The sequence below is a fragment of the Hylobates moloch genome, unplaced genomic scaffold, assembly GCF_009828535.3.
Source record: "Hylobates moloch isolate HMO894 unplaced genomic scaffold, HMol_V3 SCAFFOLD_14, whole genome shotgun sequence".
Taxonomy (NCBI): domain Eukaryota; kingdom Metazoa; phylum Chordata; class Mammalia; order Primates; family Hylobatidae; genus Hylobates; species Hylobates moloch.
In genome coordinates, this window is record NW_026652289.1 from 32,002,657 (window position 1) to 32,018,389 (window position 15,733).

Here is a 15,733-nt window from a genome sequence, read left to right on the forward strand (position 1 = left end):
CTACACAAATAAAGTCACTGTGGGAAATGAGCAAAATAGAAGAACAAATGTCCGATAATAGTCGAGGTATCTTTGAAAAAACAAATGAACAGAAAACTTGCATTAGCAGATTGTAAGACTTAAATGCAGTGCCTGTAATCGAAACAATATGACATTTGCCAGAAACAGATTAATAGGCCAGTGAACCAGTACTGAGAATCCCAAAATGTATACAGATATAGATACTGGGGAAAATGCCAATGGTGACATTCCAATTCAGATGAAAAAGAAAACTTTATTTTAAAAACTGTGCTAGAGTAACTGGCTATCTGGAAGAGAGAAAAGCTAGCCGCCTCCACCCTCTGCCACTTCCCTCATACAATACACACAAATAAATACCAGAAAGGTTAAAGCTTAAAATGTAAAAACTAAATGAATGAAAACGTTACAAGGAACTCCAGGAGAATACTGAAATAAAATTCGAGGGAAAGTGGCCTTCTTGTATAACCACATACCAGAAAGGAAAAGATGAACATATTGAATTATGTATTATTTTATCTTTGTTATCACAAAAGATAACAAAAAAAGAAAAATAATGGATTGGGAAAAATATTGGCAACATTTATGATAAAGTCTTAAAAATCTCTAATGTTCAAAAAAAAAAAAAATAAAACCCTCCAAAGTGAGAAAGAAAGACAAACAATCCTTTAGAAAAAATAATCAACAAACATTAACAGGCAGTTCACATAAAGGGAATGCAGACAGTTCATGAACATATGAAGATATTCAGTATTATTAATAATATAACATGGAAATTAAAATAAGGGAACATTATTTTTGCCTATCACACTGATGAAAATTAACAGGCTCCAGGATGCCTAATGCTGGCTGCGGTGTGGAGACAGAGAATCCATATGTTGCAGGTGAAAACGTGAATCACCAGAGTGTTTGGGGCAGTGTTTCCAAAGCAGTCCACTTTTAGAACTGTGCTCTACATGAGCAAACACACCATAGCAAATCAGGCTATATTGCAAGAGGAAAAAAAAAAGAACTATTTCAAATGTCCACCAGTAGCAGGAGAGCTATGTCAACTAAGCTACGTTGCCTCTATGTATTTAAAGAACGTACCTAAAAGGATGAGTCGTAGCCACACCAGCTGATCTAGAGGAGGTCCGTGATAGAATACTAAATTTAAGAAGCCAAGTTGAAGATAATGTAAATAATGCAATAATATTTTTGTTATTAAAATGGAAAATTAAAACTAAACCCTGTATAGGTTTGTAAATGTTTTTATAGCATTGCATATGGAAGGATGTGAAAAGATCCCTACCAGATTGTTAAACTATTTACTTCAAGGGCAGAAGATTCATAATTTTTATTACCACTCTCAATTGTGATCACTTGTTATAACAATCATACATAACTTTAGTAATTTTAAAATTTAACACATAAAAAATTTAAAAAAGAAATGTTAAATATGATATATTTAACCAATTTTTGAAAAAAGAAAAAAAAAAAAAAAAAACTTTGGGAGGGGGATGAAGCCCAGATTTCAGCTCCCACCCTGCTATAGCTTGAATGTCCCCTTCAAAACTCATGATGAAATATAATTGCTGTTGTGATGATATTAAGGGGTGGGGCCATTAAGAGGTGATTAGGCCAAGAAGGCCCCACCCTCATAAATGGATTAATGTTGTTATTGTGGGAGTGGGTTTGTTATTTTGACGGTGGGTTGTTATAAAAGTGAGTTCTTTCCTCTCTCAGTCTGTTGGTCTCTTGCCCTCCACCTTCTGCCATGGGCTATCACTGCATGAAGGCCCTCACCAGATACCAGTACTATGCTCTTGGACTTCTCAATCTCCAGACCTGTAAGCCAAATATATTTCTGTTTATTATAAATTACCCAGTCTGTGGGATTCTGTTACAGAAGTACAAAAGGAACTAAAACACACTCCACAGGCAGTGACTACTCACTGTTTTTCCCGGATAACTGCTGGGCAAGGCACTGGTTTCAATGAAGTACTTTCTCAGCAGATGTTTGCTGGGGTCAGGACTATCCAGTAAGATGTAGGAACAGAAATAGGCCCCATGCCGAAGCAGGAATATTGCAATGTCTTCATTCCCTAAAGGAACAAAACCGAAAAGCTGAGGGCGTGCAGATGCAGAGAGTGTCACGGTCGTTGGAAGGGCAGACTCTGATATGTGGAACGGAAACTGAAAAGGTACTTGTGCGGGTCGGACTTCTCTATTTACTTCCCTTGATGCATCAAGTTCCTGTTAGTGGGAGAATTTCTGTGGGGCTTTGCCCTTTGGAGTGCCTCGTACAACAGTCACATTAGCCACAGTCAGTCTCTGTCACTGAAATCCCCTTGCGGGGGCAAGTAAGGAGGAAATGAGGAAGGGTGCAGATATTTTGAAAAAGAAACATAGAACAGGAGTTGCAGAAGTCTCCTCACAGAGGTAATTTCAGAGCCAAGAGTGAGAATGAAGACACGGTCCCACATCTGAAGGCTGAGATGGTTTGCACGGTCAGGGTTGACTCGGGGTAGTGGGGAAACCCACCTGACTTGATGGCCGCATACAGGGGCAAGCGCACGATGACAGGGAACTCATTCTTCCTGACAGCATAGCTCTCCGGGTCAGCCCCGTGTGTCAGGACCAGGAGCTTCACAACCCCCAGGTGCCCTCGCTGGCAAGCCAAGGCCAGCATCCAGTTCAGAAGCCGCTGGGGACTGCAGGGACCTGGCAGGAGATGGCAGGACAAAGGGAAAGTGCCACTGAAGGGTGCTGCTTGCTCCCACTCTGCTCTTCCCTTAGACCATTAGTAGCAATGGACTGGTTAAATAAAATGTGGTACATTTGCACCACAGAATACTATACAGCCATAAAAAAGAATGAGATCATGTACTTTGCAGCAACATGGATGGAGCTGGAGGTCATTATCCTAAGTGAACTAACACAAGAACAGAAAACCAAATACTGCATGTTATCACTTATAAGGGGGAGCTAAACATTGAATGCACATGGACACAAAGAAGGGAACAGCAGACACTGGGGACTGCTTGACGGTGGAGGGAGGAAAAAGGGTGAAGATTAAAAAATTACCTATTGAGTACTATGCTTATTACCCAGGTGACAAAATAATCTGCACACCAAACCCCGGCAACATGCGATTTACCCACGTAACAAACCTGCACATGTACCCCTGAACCTAAAGTAAAAGTTAAAAAAAATAAAACAAAATCCAGCTGTCCTGTTTCCAGCTGAAAGTTGCTTCTGTTGAGTTGATAGTGTTTTCTGGAATAGCCTCTCTGAATTGCATATGATATTTCCCCACATCATTCACCCACCTGCTTGTCAGATAATGCCAAGTGATGAAATGTAGGATTAAAAATGGTGTATCCAGTGTGATCTTAGCCAAATAAAAAATGGGTGTGTGGAAATAAGACTAGAAAGAATTACCCCAGTGTTATGATATTATCTCTGGGCTCTCCCCCGCCCTCACCCCTCCCCTAGGGTAACATTACACGCAGGAGTATGAACTTTGGAGACAGGCATTTTAGAGTTAAAATAATTTAGTATGTAATTTTGGACACATTTCTTAATTTCTCTCTGTTTCAGTTTGCCTGTTGGTAAAATCGGAATAATAATACTCATTCTTCCAAGTTGAATGTGAGAACTACATCACAAAATGTATGTCAAGTGCCTGGATCAGTAAATCCTATCTCATTATGTTGTGTCATTGTATTATTAGAGTACTAACACTTTCCCACATTTTAAAATTATCTATAATATACATATATTACTTTCATGAATATTAAAAGCTTTGGTGAAAGAAATAGATCTGTCAGGCCTAAAACTGACAATTTCTCCCCAATAGAACCACCTACTTAATTCCAGGATGAAATAACACTTAGCACATTGAATTGATGGGGACAGTGTGGGCTGAAATGTTACGATATCTTCAAGTTCAAAATAGCGCAATATCTTTTGGGTCTAATTGCCATGGAAAAATGACCTCATCTTCTGCACGGACACTTCCCAAACGCATCATAACACTGTCTCATTTCCAGAGGCACACAGTCCTAGGGATCAAAGTGCTCCCAAGTGAGGAGAGAGTGACCCTCTCCTTCGCGATAGGACGTTGATCAGGAAACCGGGGTCAGGACGGCCCTGTATTCACCAAATAAAGCATGTAGCATAGGGCGGAGGCTGGAGCCAGTGCCAAGTAAATATCCCTTCTTCTCCCTCTACTGTTAACCAGAATTAATGATTTGTAGGTATGCTAACAGAAAATAAGTGACCCCTAATTCACTTACACAAGAATATCCAGGTAAGAGAAACACAGTAACCATGCTAGTAACTTCTGTTGAGATGGGGATGTGTCAGTCTTTGGAGGCAGGCATTATATTTCAGGACCATGATTTTAAGATGAGGAAACCAAAGCTCAGAGAGGTTTGGAAATGTAGGAGATTGGTCAGAGTGGTGGGAAAAACTACAGAGAAAGGACACAAACCTTCTGAAAGTTCGGAAGCTTCTGCAGAGCCCTGGGAGAGAACAGCTGAAGGCGGAGGGCAAGGAGTGTAGGGAAATGGATCTTAAATAGGCTTGTTTACTTATGTTGGCCAGGACCTGACCTTTGATCATCTGCTGGCTTGACGTTCCCTGAAAGGGGAACAATAAATGGTAATTACCTACAGGTTGTGTTGGCTCCAGGTTTTCGGCATTGTGCCTACACTGAATAAAAGCAAGCAGCTCTCCTTCTCCGGGCTGCTCTCTGGCCACCAGAGCCGGGCAGTCACTCAGCTGCTCTTACACTGTACACCTGTGTCTGAGTACTCATTTCATCCGTCAGCCAGGGTCTGCGGGACACACCTGGCAGGGAAACTTCTTGAAGGTCCCATAGTTGGTAAATAACAAGGTCAAGACTTAAACCTTGCTTTGTCTAAAATCAAAGGGTGCTCTCTTAACCACACAGAACCCCTGCAGGAACTCTCCACAGCCTGAGGCCAACGGCACTCAGAGGAGCCCCTCTTCCTCCCTGCTCAGCTTCAGAGACCAGGAACCACATAACAACGTGCTTCAAAGAATGCATCCCATCAACCTCTCATCCCTCTTCTTCTCAAACCCTCCTTTGTTCCCCAGCTGCTTCTTGTTTTTGTTTTTTGTTTGAGGCAGGGTCTCCTTCTATCTCAGCCTGGAGTGCAGTAATGTGATCATAGCTGACTGCAGCCTTGGACTCCTGGGCTTAAGCCATTTTCTCACTTCAGCCTCCCAAGTACCTGGGAATGTAGGCATGTGCCACCATGCCTGGTTAATCAAAAAAAATTTTTTTGTAGATACAGGGTCTCACTATGTTACCCAGGCTGGTCATGAACTCCCGGGCTCAAGTGATCCTCTTGCCTTGGCCTCCCAAAGTGTTGGGATTACAGGCATGAGCCACCATGTCCAGCCTGACTCTTGTTTGTCTTCTTGTCTTAACTTACTCCTGACCATGGTTGACTTCCCTTCTAGCTTGGGAACTCCTTTGCAGGAAGTGCAGGGATGGGTACACACTATTTTGCCCATCTCTGCACTTTCTGCAAAGCCCACCACAATGGTCTGAAATCCTTCAGTCCTCAGCAGCTTTGCTCAGAGTTGAGCTGAAGACAGGATGCTCCTGGGAGCAGTTGAAAACCATGATGAGGTTCAGCCACACTTCCTGCTCTGCAAAAGCAGGCAACCCAAGTCCTTCCTTCACTTGTCTGCCAAGTAAACTCCTATTCACTCTGCAAAGCCCAGGTCAGATGTCAGCCTCCCTTCGGAGACCCCATCCTGCATCCGACCTGCCCCCTGATGTGTGCTCCCAGACCTCCGCATAAAAATACTTCAACCTCAGTGTAATTACATTGCACAGCGTTACTCCTTTCTGCCTCAATTTCCCCTGCTTGGCCAAGAAGTACTAAAGGGCTGGGAAAATCTTTAAAAAAATTATCTGTTATCTCTCAAGTTCTACAAAGTGCTCAGCACTTGACAGTATTCAATAAATATTAGCTAACATTAGGTGACTGAGTCAGCTGGCGTAGACTCTTCAGGGCTAGAACAGAGCTAATCTTGGGGCTCCCTGAGAAGAGGCAGGTCAGCCTTTGGCTCCCCAGGAGCACCCAAGCTCGTCTCTGCCCTCCTATGTCTTGTCTCAGTAGGCTTCTCATGGGCCCTAAAATTGCCCTGATTTCTGCCCACAACCTCATTCTGCCTTCAGACACACGAGGGGAACACTAGCTTGGAATCAACTCTGAGCACAGACCTATCAAAGCATCAAAGCACACGGCTGCAAACCCTCAAAGAGGACCGCTGTATAAGGGGTGAGGCCCAGTGCAAAATGAAAAGAATGGGGCCTCTTGTTTAAAAATCATGAAACATTTGAAGATAGTGAGTACAGAGTATTAAATGTAACGCGGGCCCTTCTAGGTGCAGGGCCGTGGGTGACTGCATGTTCTCCCACCCCAGAGGTGGGCCCTGGCTCCCAAGCAAAATCCCAAATCCCAAAGACCATGGCTAGGGTGTGCCTCAACCTATAGCTGTAGCGATGCCTGCCTAGACTGGTGCAGTGTTTCTGAGCCAAGACCACCACGAGAAATTACAGGAGACCAGGACATCTTGAGTTCACCAGAGAAAAAAATAGTTCCTACAAAAGCAACAGAGTGTGGTACGCCAATACAGTGGAATATTATTCAGCCATTAAAAGAAATGAGCTATCAAGTCACAAAAAGGCATGGAGAAACCCTAAATGCCTATCGCTATGGGAAAGAAGTGAGTTTGAAATGGCTATATACTGTGGGATTCCAACTAGAGCGATGATCTGGAAAAGGCAAAGATAGTAAAAAAGATCAGTAGTTGCCAGGGGCCAGGGGAGGGAGGGAGGGATGGGGCCAGGGAGGGGTGGAGCACAGAGGATGTTTAGGGCAGTGAAACTGTTCTATATAACACTGTAATGATGGCCATGTGTCATTATCCATTTGTCAAAACCGAAGGGATGTACAACAGCCAGAATGAATTGCAACGTAAGCGATGGACTTTAGTTAGTAAGAAGGTATCAATAGTAGTTATCAGTTGTTGCAAATGTACCACACTAACGCAAAACAGAGTTATAGGGAAAACCGTGTGGAGGGCGCACGGTGGAGCTCACCTCTCCGAGCTTTGTTTTCCTCATCTTAAAACCACGGTCCTGAAATATAGCACCTGCCTCCTAAGACTGATGCATCCCCATCTCAATAGAAGTTACTAGCATGATTACTATGTCTCTCTTACCTAGATATTCTTGTGTAAGTGATTTAGGGATCACCCGTTTTCTGTTAACATACCTCCAAATCATTAATTCTGGAACTCTGTACATTCCAATCAATTTTTTCCATAAATCTAAAACTTCTCTAAAAAGACCAAGGTCTATTAATTATTTTTTTAAAAAGCAATGTTAATTACATTCTTTATGAAATATGGTGTTTGAGACTTTCCCTTATGAGTTCATGGGAGTGAGAGGTGGGATGTGGCTGGCAGGCAAGCTTCACTTTGTTTGGGCGTCAGTGGCCTACCCTGGATTTCTTGATCTCATTATTGGTGAAAGCACGAAGAAGTAAACATTTTGGGGTGAAGCCTAAGAAGAGGGTGCCCTGAGACATGGTTAAGAGCCCATGCCTTGTGATTTACCTGGTAAGGACTCAAGCAATTCCTGCACAACTGCCGTGTGTCCAAAATACGCTGCTACCACGGCTGGGTTGTCATCCGTGGGCTCGGTGGGCAGCTCCACCAGTCTCTCGCTGAGTAGATAACGGACCATCTCCAGATCCCCATAGGCCGCCGGGATGCTCAGAAGCTGGCCCTGGTCAAAACAGAACAGGGCTCCAGTGAGACTGGCTCTATTGGGAACTGCCAAGAGAAATGACGTTAAACGCTTCACCAGGTCCCGGGGCAGGACTGGAGTTGTGTTGTCCAGAACGGCAGCACCTGCCAAGTGTGACTGGGCAGCACTTGAATTGTGGCTCCTCAGAAGTGAGAGGTGGAGAGTATAAAATCACACGTGAATTCAAAGACCTAGTGCAGAAAGGGTAAGCTAGCTCATCGATAATTTATGTTGATTACATGTTGAAACAATGATTTTAATATATTCATGTTAAATAAAATAATATTAACATTTTATTTGTTTGTTTCTGTTTGCTCCTTTTTTTTATTTATTTTTGTTGACAGGGTCTCTCTCTGTTACCCAGGCGGGAGTGCAGTAGCGCAATCTCAGCTCCCTGCAGCCTTGACCTCCCAGGCTAAAGTGATCCCCCCGCCTCAGCCTCCTGAGTAGCTGGGACTGCAGGCACGTGCTACCATACCAGCTAATTTTTTTTTTTTTTTTTTTTTTGTAGAGACCAGATCTTGCTATGTTGCCAGGGCTGGTCTTGAACTTCTGAGCTCAAGTGATCCTCCAACCGGAATACCTGTGATTATAGGTGTGTGCTTGTTTACTGCTTTGATGTGGCTACTAGAAAATACGATATTATACATGTGGCTTGCATTTGTGCTCTTGACTACCTGCTTCAGGAGGAAGGGGACGGTGTGCATAGCCCCTTCTGGCACAGAGTCAGAGCTCAGAGGCCACTTGGTACATGTTAAGTCAGCCCTGGGAAGAGGGAAGGGAACCAGGCTCTCTGAGGAACCATCCTGCGATTTATTCATAAATGGAATGTGACAGACCAGGGGACTTCACAGATCTGAATCCAGGGACAAAGATCCTCCAGCAGCATGCCGAGGGACTCTGGACTTGGTGGCCCAGAGGAAGGAAACGATATGGTGGAAACTGGACCCAAGTCTGAGTTGCTGCCCATTCCAGTCCTTCTGGCATGTAAAGGTCCTATGAGGCGGGCCATGTGTTAATACATGAGCAAGGATGTGGAGGTTCAGAGAGGTTTCAGAGCTTGCCCAAGACCACACAGCTAGTAAGTGGCTATCACTGACCAGTGTAAAAGTGGCCTTGACTTATCACCCGCTCTCTGGGTCTCAGAAAAGGATGCTCAGATAGCTGCTAGATTGGCATGTCAAGTGTTTGATTGCGTTTCTGAAATGTCAAGTCCTTTGGAACCTGGCTGCCTCCTATGGGCTTGAACATCAGTGTGTTCAAGCAGGTAGATGGGGATCCCCTATTGGAATGGGATGGCCAGTGCCCCCCATCAACACCTACTGAGGATCTACTGTGTGTGAGAGGTGGGACTGGGCGCTGAGGATGTGAGGGGCCATTTCTGGCCTCCACAGATTTACAATGAAGTTTGAGGTGGGAATATGCATAAACAGCCCCCAACAAGCACATCTGACTTGCTGAATAGTTTATAACACAAGTGCGTTTGGAGATCATTTTAGGTGACTTGGGCAGGAATGGGTAAATGGAGCCCCCAGGAAAGGGAATGAACATTTATCAAAGCTCTCACCACGTGCCAGGTGCTGGACTGAGTACTTTATTCACATGGCCACATTCAATCCTCCTAACAGTCATGCCAGGAATGTGCCTGTATTTCTACGTTACGGAAGAGGAAATAAAAGCTTGCCCATGGTTAGGGAGTTTATCAACAGCAGAACTACTCAGGGTTTGAACTGGGGTGTGTCTAGCTCTAAAGCCCAAGAGTCTCTGTTGCATCCAAGACTTCCTGGAAACATGGGACTTGGAGGAAGGCTCAGGTTCTGCAAGTGGAGTGAATGGGCTGGCAGTGGGAGGTATGTCTGACAGGTGAGGAGAGGAACAGTCTAAGGGGCTGGGATCAGGTGAAGGACAGTAGACCCATATATTCAATATGACCAGAAAAGAAAAGCCCACCCACCTGCCACTCTGCCCAGGGTGAGGCCCAGTAGCCCTGTCATTCCAGGAAAGCATTTGCATTATGGAGAAAAGCCACAGTGATTGATTAAATGCTTCACTTCACACAACTAACAGCTGTCTAGACTCAGTCGGTTAGAGGCTTAAAAGCCCCATCCTCTAGCGGTGGTAAGTGATGTCATAGGAGCCAGCCCAAGGCCAAGAGGGACCCAGACAGTGGGAAAGGTCAAAGCTGGCTTTCTGGCTGGAGGCTCCATAGTGAGTATTTAAAAAAATTCAAACAGCATAGAAAAGTATAAAACAAGAAGTAGGCCTCTCTCTATGCCTTTACCTCCCAATCGCCCTCTGCAAAGGATGCCTTCCAGAACATATTTATTTATAGTACTCACAGGTAATCTCATATACAACCAAATGCTTTTTTCACTTAATTCATTATGACCTTTTAATCAACAATATAACACATCTGCACACCTGCAAAAAGTGCAAATACTTTGTGTTCAGTTTCATGCAAGACATTTCAATACACCCGTGTAACCGGCCTCAGTCCAAAGACTAGGACATCACCTGTGCCCAGAAGCCCCCTTTGTTCCTTCTAGTCACTGCCCTATGGTGTGGAGCCACTATACTGACTTCTAACATCATAGATTAACTATTGCCAGTTTTTGTCACACATGTAGACTTGAGTAGCCACGACCATAATCAAGATACGAACCTGTTCCATCTCCTGTTCCACCAAAAGGTCTCCCTCATGCCACGCGCCCATGGTAGTCTCACTCACCCTCTTCCTCTTCACCGTCTTTAACCCCTGACAAACACTGATCTCTCTTCCACCTCTATAATTTTGTCATTTTGAGAATGTTACGTAAATGGAAACACAGAGAATATGATCTTTTGAGATCGGCTTTTTCTTACTCAGCATAATGTCCTGAGATCCATCTGAGTTGTTGCGTGTTTCAGGAGAGCTCCTTTGTATAGCTTAGTAGTACTCCATGTATGTTTAAGTATCCACTTACTGAGAGTCTTTTATTGTATCCAGTTTTGGGCCATTACAAATAAAGTTGGTATGACACACCATGAGCAAGTTTTCATGAGCATGTAAGTTTCCTCTCTCTAGACTAAATGTTCAGGAGTTCAGTTGCTGGTTCATAAGTGTATTTTTAGTTTTTTTAAAGAAACTGACAAACTATTTTCCAACACGATTGTACCATGTTACATTCTCAGTGGCAACACATTAGAGATACCCCTTCTCTGCGTCCCTATCTGAATTTGGTACTGTCACTATTTTTTATTTTTGCTGTTCATAAAGCTGTGTAATGACATCTTATCATTGCTCTAATTTTCATGTCCCTAATGGCTAACGATGTTGAACGTCTCTTCATGTGCTTATTTGCATCTGTGTATCTTCCTCAGTGAAATGTCTCTTCACATATCTCATACATTTTCTGTTTGGACTGTTTGCTTTTTCATGTTGAGTTTTGAGAGTTCTTCGTATATTCTAGCTGAGTCCTTTGTCAGATGAGTGATTTGTAAACACTTCTCTCAGTCTGTAGCTTGTTGTTTTAGAATCACTGTCTTAGGTATTTCTCAGAGAAAAGTTTTTAATCTTGGTGAGGTCCAGTTTACCAGTTTTTCTTTCATAAATCATTTCTTTTATGGATTTTCTGTATAGATTGTCATGTGATCTACAAATAGAGACAGTTTAATTTATTTCTTTCATATCTGTGTGCCTTTTATTTCATTTCCTTGCCTTCTTGCATTGGCTAGAATTTCCAGCAATATATTAAATACATTGAATAGTATTTTTTAAATACAATGATATTATAGTTGCTCTTGAATAGAACTTGCAGTATTATATTGAGAATGGACATTCTTGCCTTGTTCCTGATCTTAGGGGAAAACAGTATTCAACATCAAGAATGATGTTAGTTGTAGGTTTTTGTCAATATTCTTTACCCAATTGAGAAAGTTCCCTCCTATTCTTAATTTTCTAAGAGTTTTTGAAAAACATGGTATTGAATTTTGTCAATTTTTTTTTCTGTATCAATTGATATGATAAGGTAACTTTTCTTTTTTAGTTTATTAATAAGGAGGATTACATTGATTGATGATTGAAACTGAACCAACTTTGCATCTCTGGAATAAACTCCACTTGGTCATGGCTTATAATTCCTTTTACATATAGCAGAATTGTACTTGCTAATATTTTGTGAAGAATTTTTGCATCCAAATTCATAATGGGCATTGGTCCGTACTTTTCCTTTTTTAACGCCGTCTTTGGTTTTGGTGTTAGAGTAACACAGTCTTCATAAAAGTGTTAAAAAATGTTCCCTTTTCTATTTTCTAGAAGAGACTATGTAGCGTTGGTGTTCATTCTTTAAATGTTAGGTAGAATTATCCAGTGAAGCCATCTGGACCTGTAAATTTATTTTTTGGGGAAGTTTAAAATTATGAATTGAATTTTCTTAATAGTTAAAAGGCTATTCAAATTATGTATTTCCTATTAAGTTGTGGTAATTTCTACTTTTCAAGGATTTGTCCCTTTCATCCAGGTTGTCCAATGTATGTGTTTAGAGCTGTTCGTAATGTCCCCTTATTATCTTTTTGATATCTGCAGGATCTGTAGTGATGTTCTGTGTTTCCCTTCTGATGTTGGTGATTTTTGTCTTTTGGATTGTTTTTCCCCTAAAGGCAATGTTTCCCTTTGACTACTTTCAAGGTTTTATTTTGTTTTGTCTTTAATTTTAATAAGCTCGACTATGATGCGCTTGGAATGGATTTCTCTGGGCATATCCTGTTTGTTTTCAATTTCTTGAATCTGAACATTTGTGTCTCCTGCCAGTTTGAGAAGTTTTCAGCCATTGTTTGAGTTCTCCTTCAGTCTTGCCTTCTGTCTAGTCTCCTGGGATTCTGATGACATGACTGTTAGATCTTCTGTTAAAATCCTCACATGTCCATGAGGCTCTGTTCTTTTTTTCAGTCTATTTTCTTTTGTTTTGGCTTTTGTTCCAGAGTGGGTAATTTCTACTGTTCTGTCTTCTCCCCGATTCTTTCCCCTGTCCTCTCTTCTCCATTCTACAGTTGAGCCCATTCATTGATTTTTTTTTTATTTTTAAATTTCAGGTATTGTACTTTTAAGTTCTAAAATCTTCATTTGGCTCTCCTCATGTCTTTTATTTCTTTGCTGAAACTTTCTATTATTCCATTTGTTTCAAGTGTATTTATAATTGCTCACAGAAGCATTTTTATGACGGCTGCCTTAAAATCCTTGTTAGATAATTCTAACATCGGAGTCATTCTGGTGTTGGCATCTCTTGGTTGTCTTGTCTCAGTGAGTTTGCGATCTTTCTGGTTCTTGGTAATTATGAGTAATTTTTTTATTGTGGCCTGGATATTTGGGGCATTATGTTTTAAGACTCGGGATCTTACTTCAATCTTGTGTTTTGGCAGGTCTCCTCTGACGCCACTCTGGTGGGTAAAGAGGGATGCCCCTTCATTGCTGCCTGGTGGGGTGGAAATCTGGGGGCTGTACTTAGAATCTGTTGACACCCAGTAAGCAGGGGCTCCTGGTTATTGCTGGGCAGGGTTGGGACTTCAGGTTCTCCTCTAGGCCTGCTTCAATTCTACCCTAGTTAGATGGGGAACGCGTGTCTCATTACTGCCAGGCTGGGTGGAGACAGAAGTCCAGGCTCCCCACATGCTGTCCACTGATGGTGATGGGGGGATGTTGTCACCACCTGGTGGGGATTAGCACCCCAGCTCCTCCCAGCCTTCTCTGACACCCTGGGGTTGGGGATGGTTGGGGTGCCTGTTACAGCCTGGCAAGGGTGGAAATCTAAGCTCTCCACCTGGTCTTTGCTGGTGAGGGGTGGGGCCGGGCTGCAAGTATATTTCTTCAGTGTTTGGCCGAAGGGGGTTGGCGACTGCCTGTAAGTTTCCTGCCCGGCTTTGCTGTGCCTTTCCTGGTGCTTTGGTTAGACAGAGCAGGCTTTCCTTGGAATTTTTTTTTCTCTGTGCCAGTTTGTGTTTCTGGATTGCCAACTTCTTCAGTATCTGGTTTGGGATGTATGAGATAAAAATAAAACCCAAACACAGACTATTGTGATTTCCTTGAGTACTGAGGCCACCAGCTAGTCTGCCTTCTTTTCTCCACCTTTCAGAATCCTACGTTTGTTTTACATGTAACGTCTAGAGCTTCAGTGCACTTAGCGAGAAGAAGAGGGCAAAGTAAACAACCTCCATATTCCCTCCATCTTCCCGGAAGCAGAAGTTCTGCACTTATCACATTAAGTTACACTGGAGTTCTTTCCAAAACAGCTGCTAGAGATTGTTTCGTCCTTTTGGAGTGCTGTGTGGTATTCTAGGACCTGGACAGCCTGAGATTTCTGTAGCAGCCTTCTCCTGTGGATGGAACAGTTAGGCGGTTTCCAAGGTTGTGCTATCTTAAACACAACTTGAATGAACATCCTTACACATACAACTTGGTAATTTTTTTTCAAATAAATCTGTAGAGGTAAGTTCCTAGCAGTAGTTTTGCTGGGTCAAAGATGATGAAATTTGAAAACTTGACAAGCATTTTCAGATGGCCTTCCAAAGAGGCTGCACACATTCCTAGTATATTCCTAGTAGCATTGAATAAAGGTGTGTAAGTTCCCATAGCCTTCCTTCTGATTTTTATCAAACTTTAAGGTGTCAATCTGATTAGCTTAAAAATGCTGTTTCATTTTTCTTTTATTTGCCTTTCTATAAGCATTAACAAAATTGAATAACTTTACATATGTGTACCATCTATCTGAATATCTTTCAGGTGTGTGTGTGTCTATTTGCCTATTCATATCCTTAGTCATTTTCATTCCAGGTGCTGTTCTCACCTCCTCTTGGTATTGAGGTTGTGTTAGCTTCATCAAAGGAACAGGTGAGTGCACCCTCTTTTTCTATTTTCTGGACAAGTGATTATATTATTTGGTAGAACAGACCAGTAAAACCATGTAGACCTAGAATTTGTTTTGTCAGAAGGTTTTACATGATCGATTTATTTCCTTCATGGTTGAAAGACTATTCATGCTTTCTGTTTCTTTTTAAAGTTAAATTTTTCTTTTTATTTGTTCATTTCATCTAAATTTTTGAGGGTTTTAACATAAACTTGTTCATAGTACATTCTCTTATTATGTTTTTAATGCTTGTATAAGCTGTCATGAAGTTCTCTTTCATATTACTGATTTATCTGTTTCTTCTTTTTTACCTTTTACTCTCACCAGAGATTTTCTATTTTATTAATCTCTTCAAAGAACCAATTTTTGATTTGGTGGTCATTTCTACTTCTTTCTACTTTGCTTTCTATTTCAAAACTTTCAAATTATGTTTACAATTTCATACCTTCTACTTTCTTTACCTTTATTTTGCTGTTTCCATGTCCTGTTGTCCTTTTGAAAATTATGACATTATTTCATATTGATTTGTAAAAGTTCTTTGTCAATGAAGGATATTAGCCATATACCTTCTCCTTTTGCATCAATCCTTGACTCTTATTTATGGTATTTTTTGGAACTATAATTTTACATTTTTATGAAAACACAAACGTATCCATCCTTTTCCTCACTGTCTTCTCAAAGTCCAATCAGCTGGGATTTCATCAGTCCTGTATTCAGGGGAGAGGCAGCTTTCTAGGAACCTTCTCGATTTTGAGTTGCCACTGTCCATGACGCCACAGAGAAGAGACCCACACCCAGGACTCTGTTTTCCTTTATTCAAATATTGGCCACATTGCCCTTTCCCAAATTATGATGCCACTCCCTTTAACAGCTTTTCCACCCTCAGGATGAAGTCACATCTCCCTTGGCTCTTAGGTCCCTCCATGATCATCTTCCCCTGTCAGCATCTCCTGCTGCTGCCACATCCCTGAATCTGCACAGCTCTGAAATGAGCCAC

General features: G+C 42.0%; 1 protein-coding gene across 3 annotated transcripts in view; it reads right to left on the minus strand.

Moving 5' to 3' along the window:
* LRRK1 (leucine rich repeat kinase 1) overlaps positions 1–15,733 on the minus strand; it is a 162,418-nt gene that overhangs the window by 87,998 nt on the left and 58,687 nt on the right. For all 3 annotated transcript variants that reach the window (XM_032175551.2, XM_032175550.2, XM_058428008.1), the window contains exons 4-6: positions 7,666–7,837; positions 2,542–2,721; positions 1,954–2,102 (exon numbers count right to left, since the gene is read on the minus strand). In XM_032175551.2, coding sequence (XP_032031442.1) covers positions 1,954–2,102; positions 2,542–2,721; positions 7,666–7,837 — 501 coding nt within the window. The remainder of the gene's footprint in view (positions 1–1,953; positions 2,103–2,541; positions 2,722–7,665; positions 7,838–15,733) is intronic.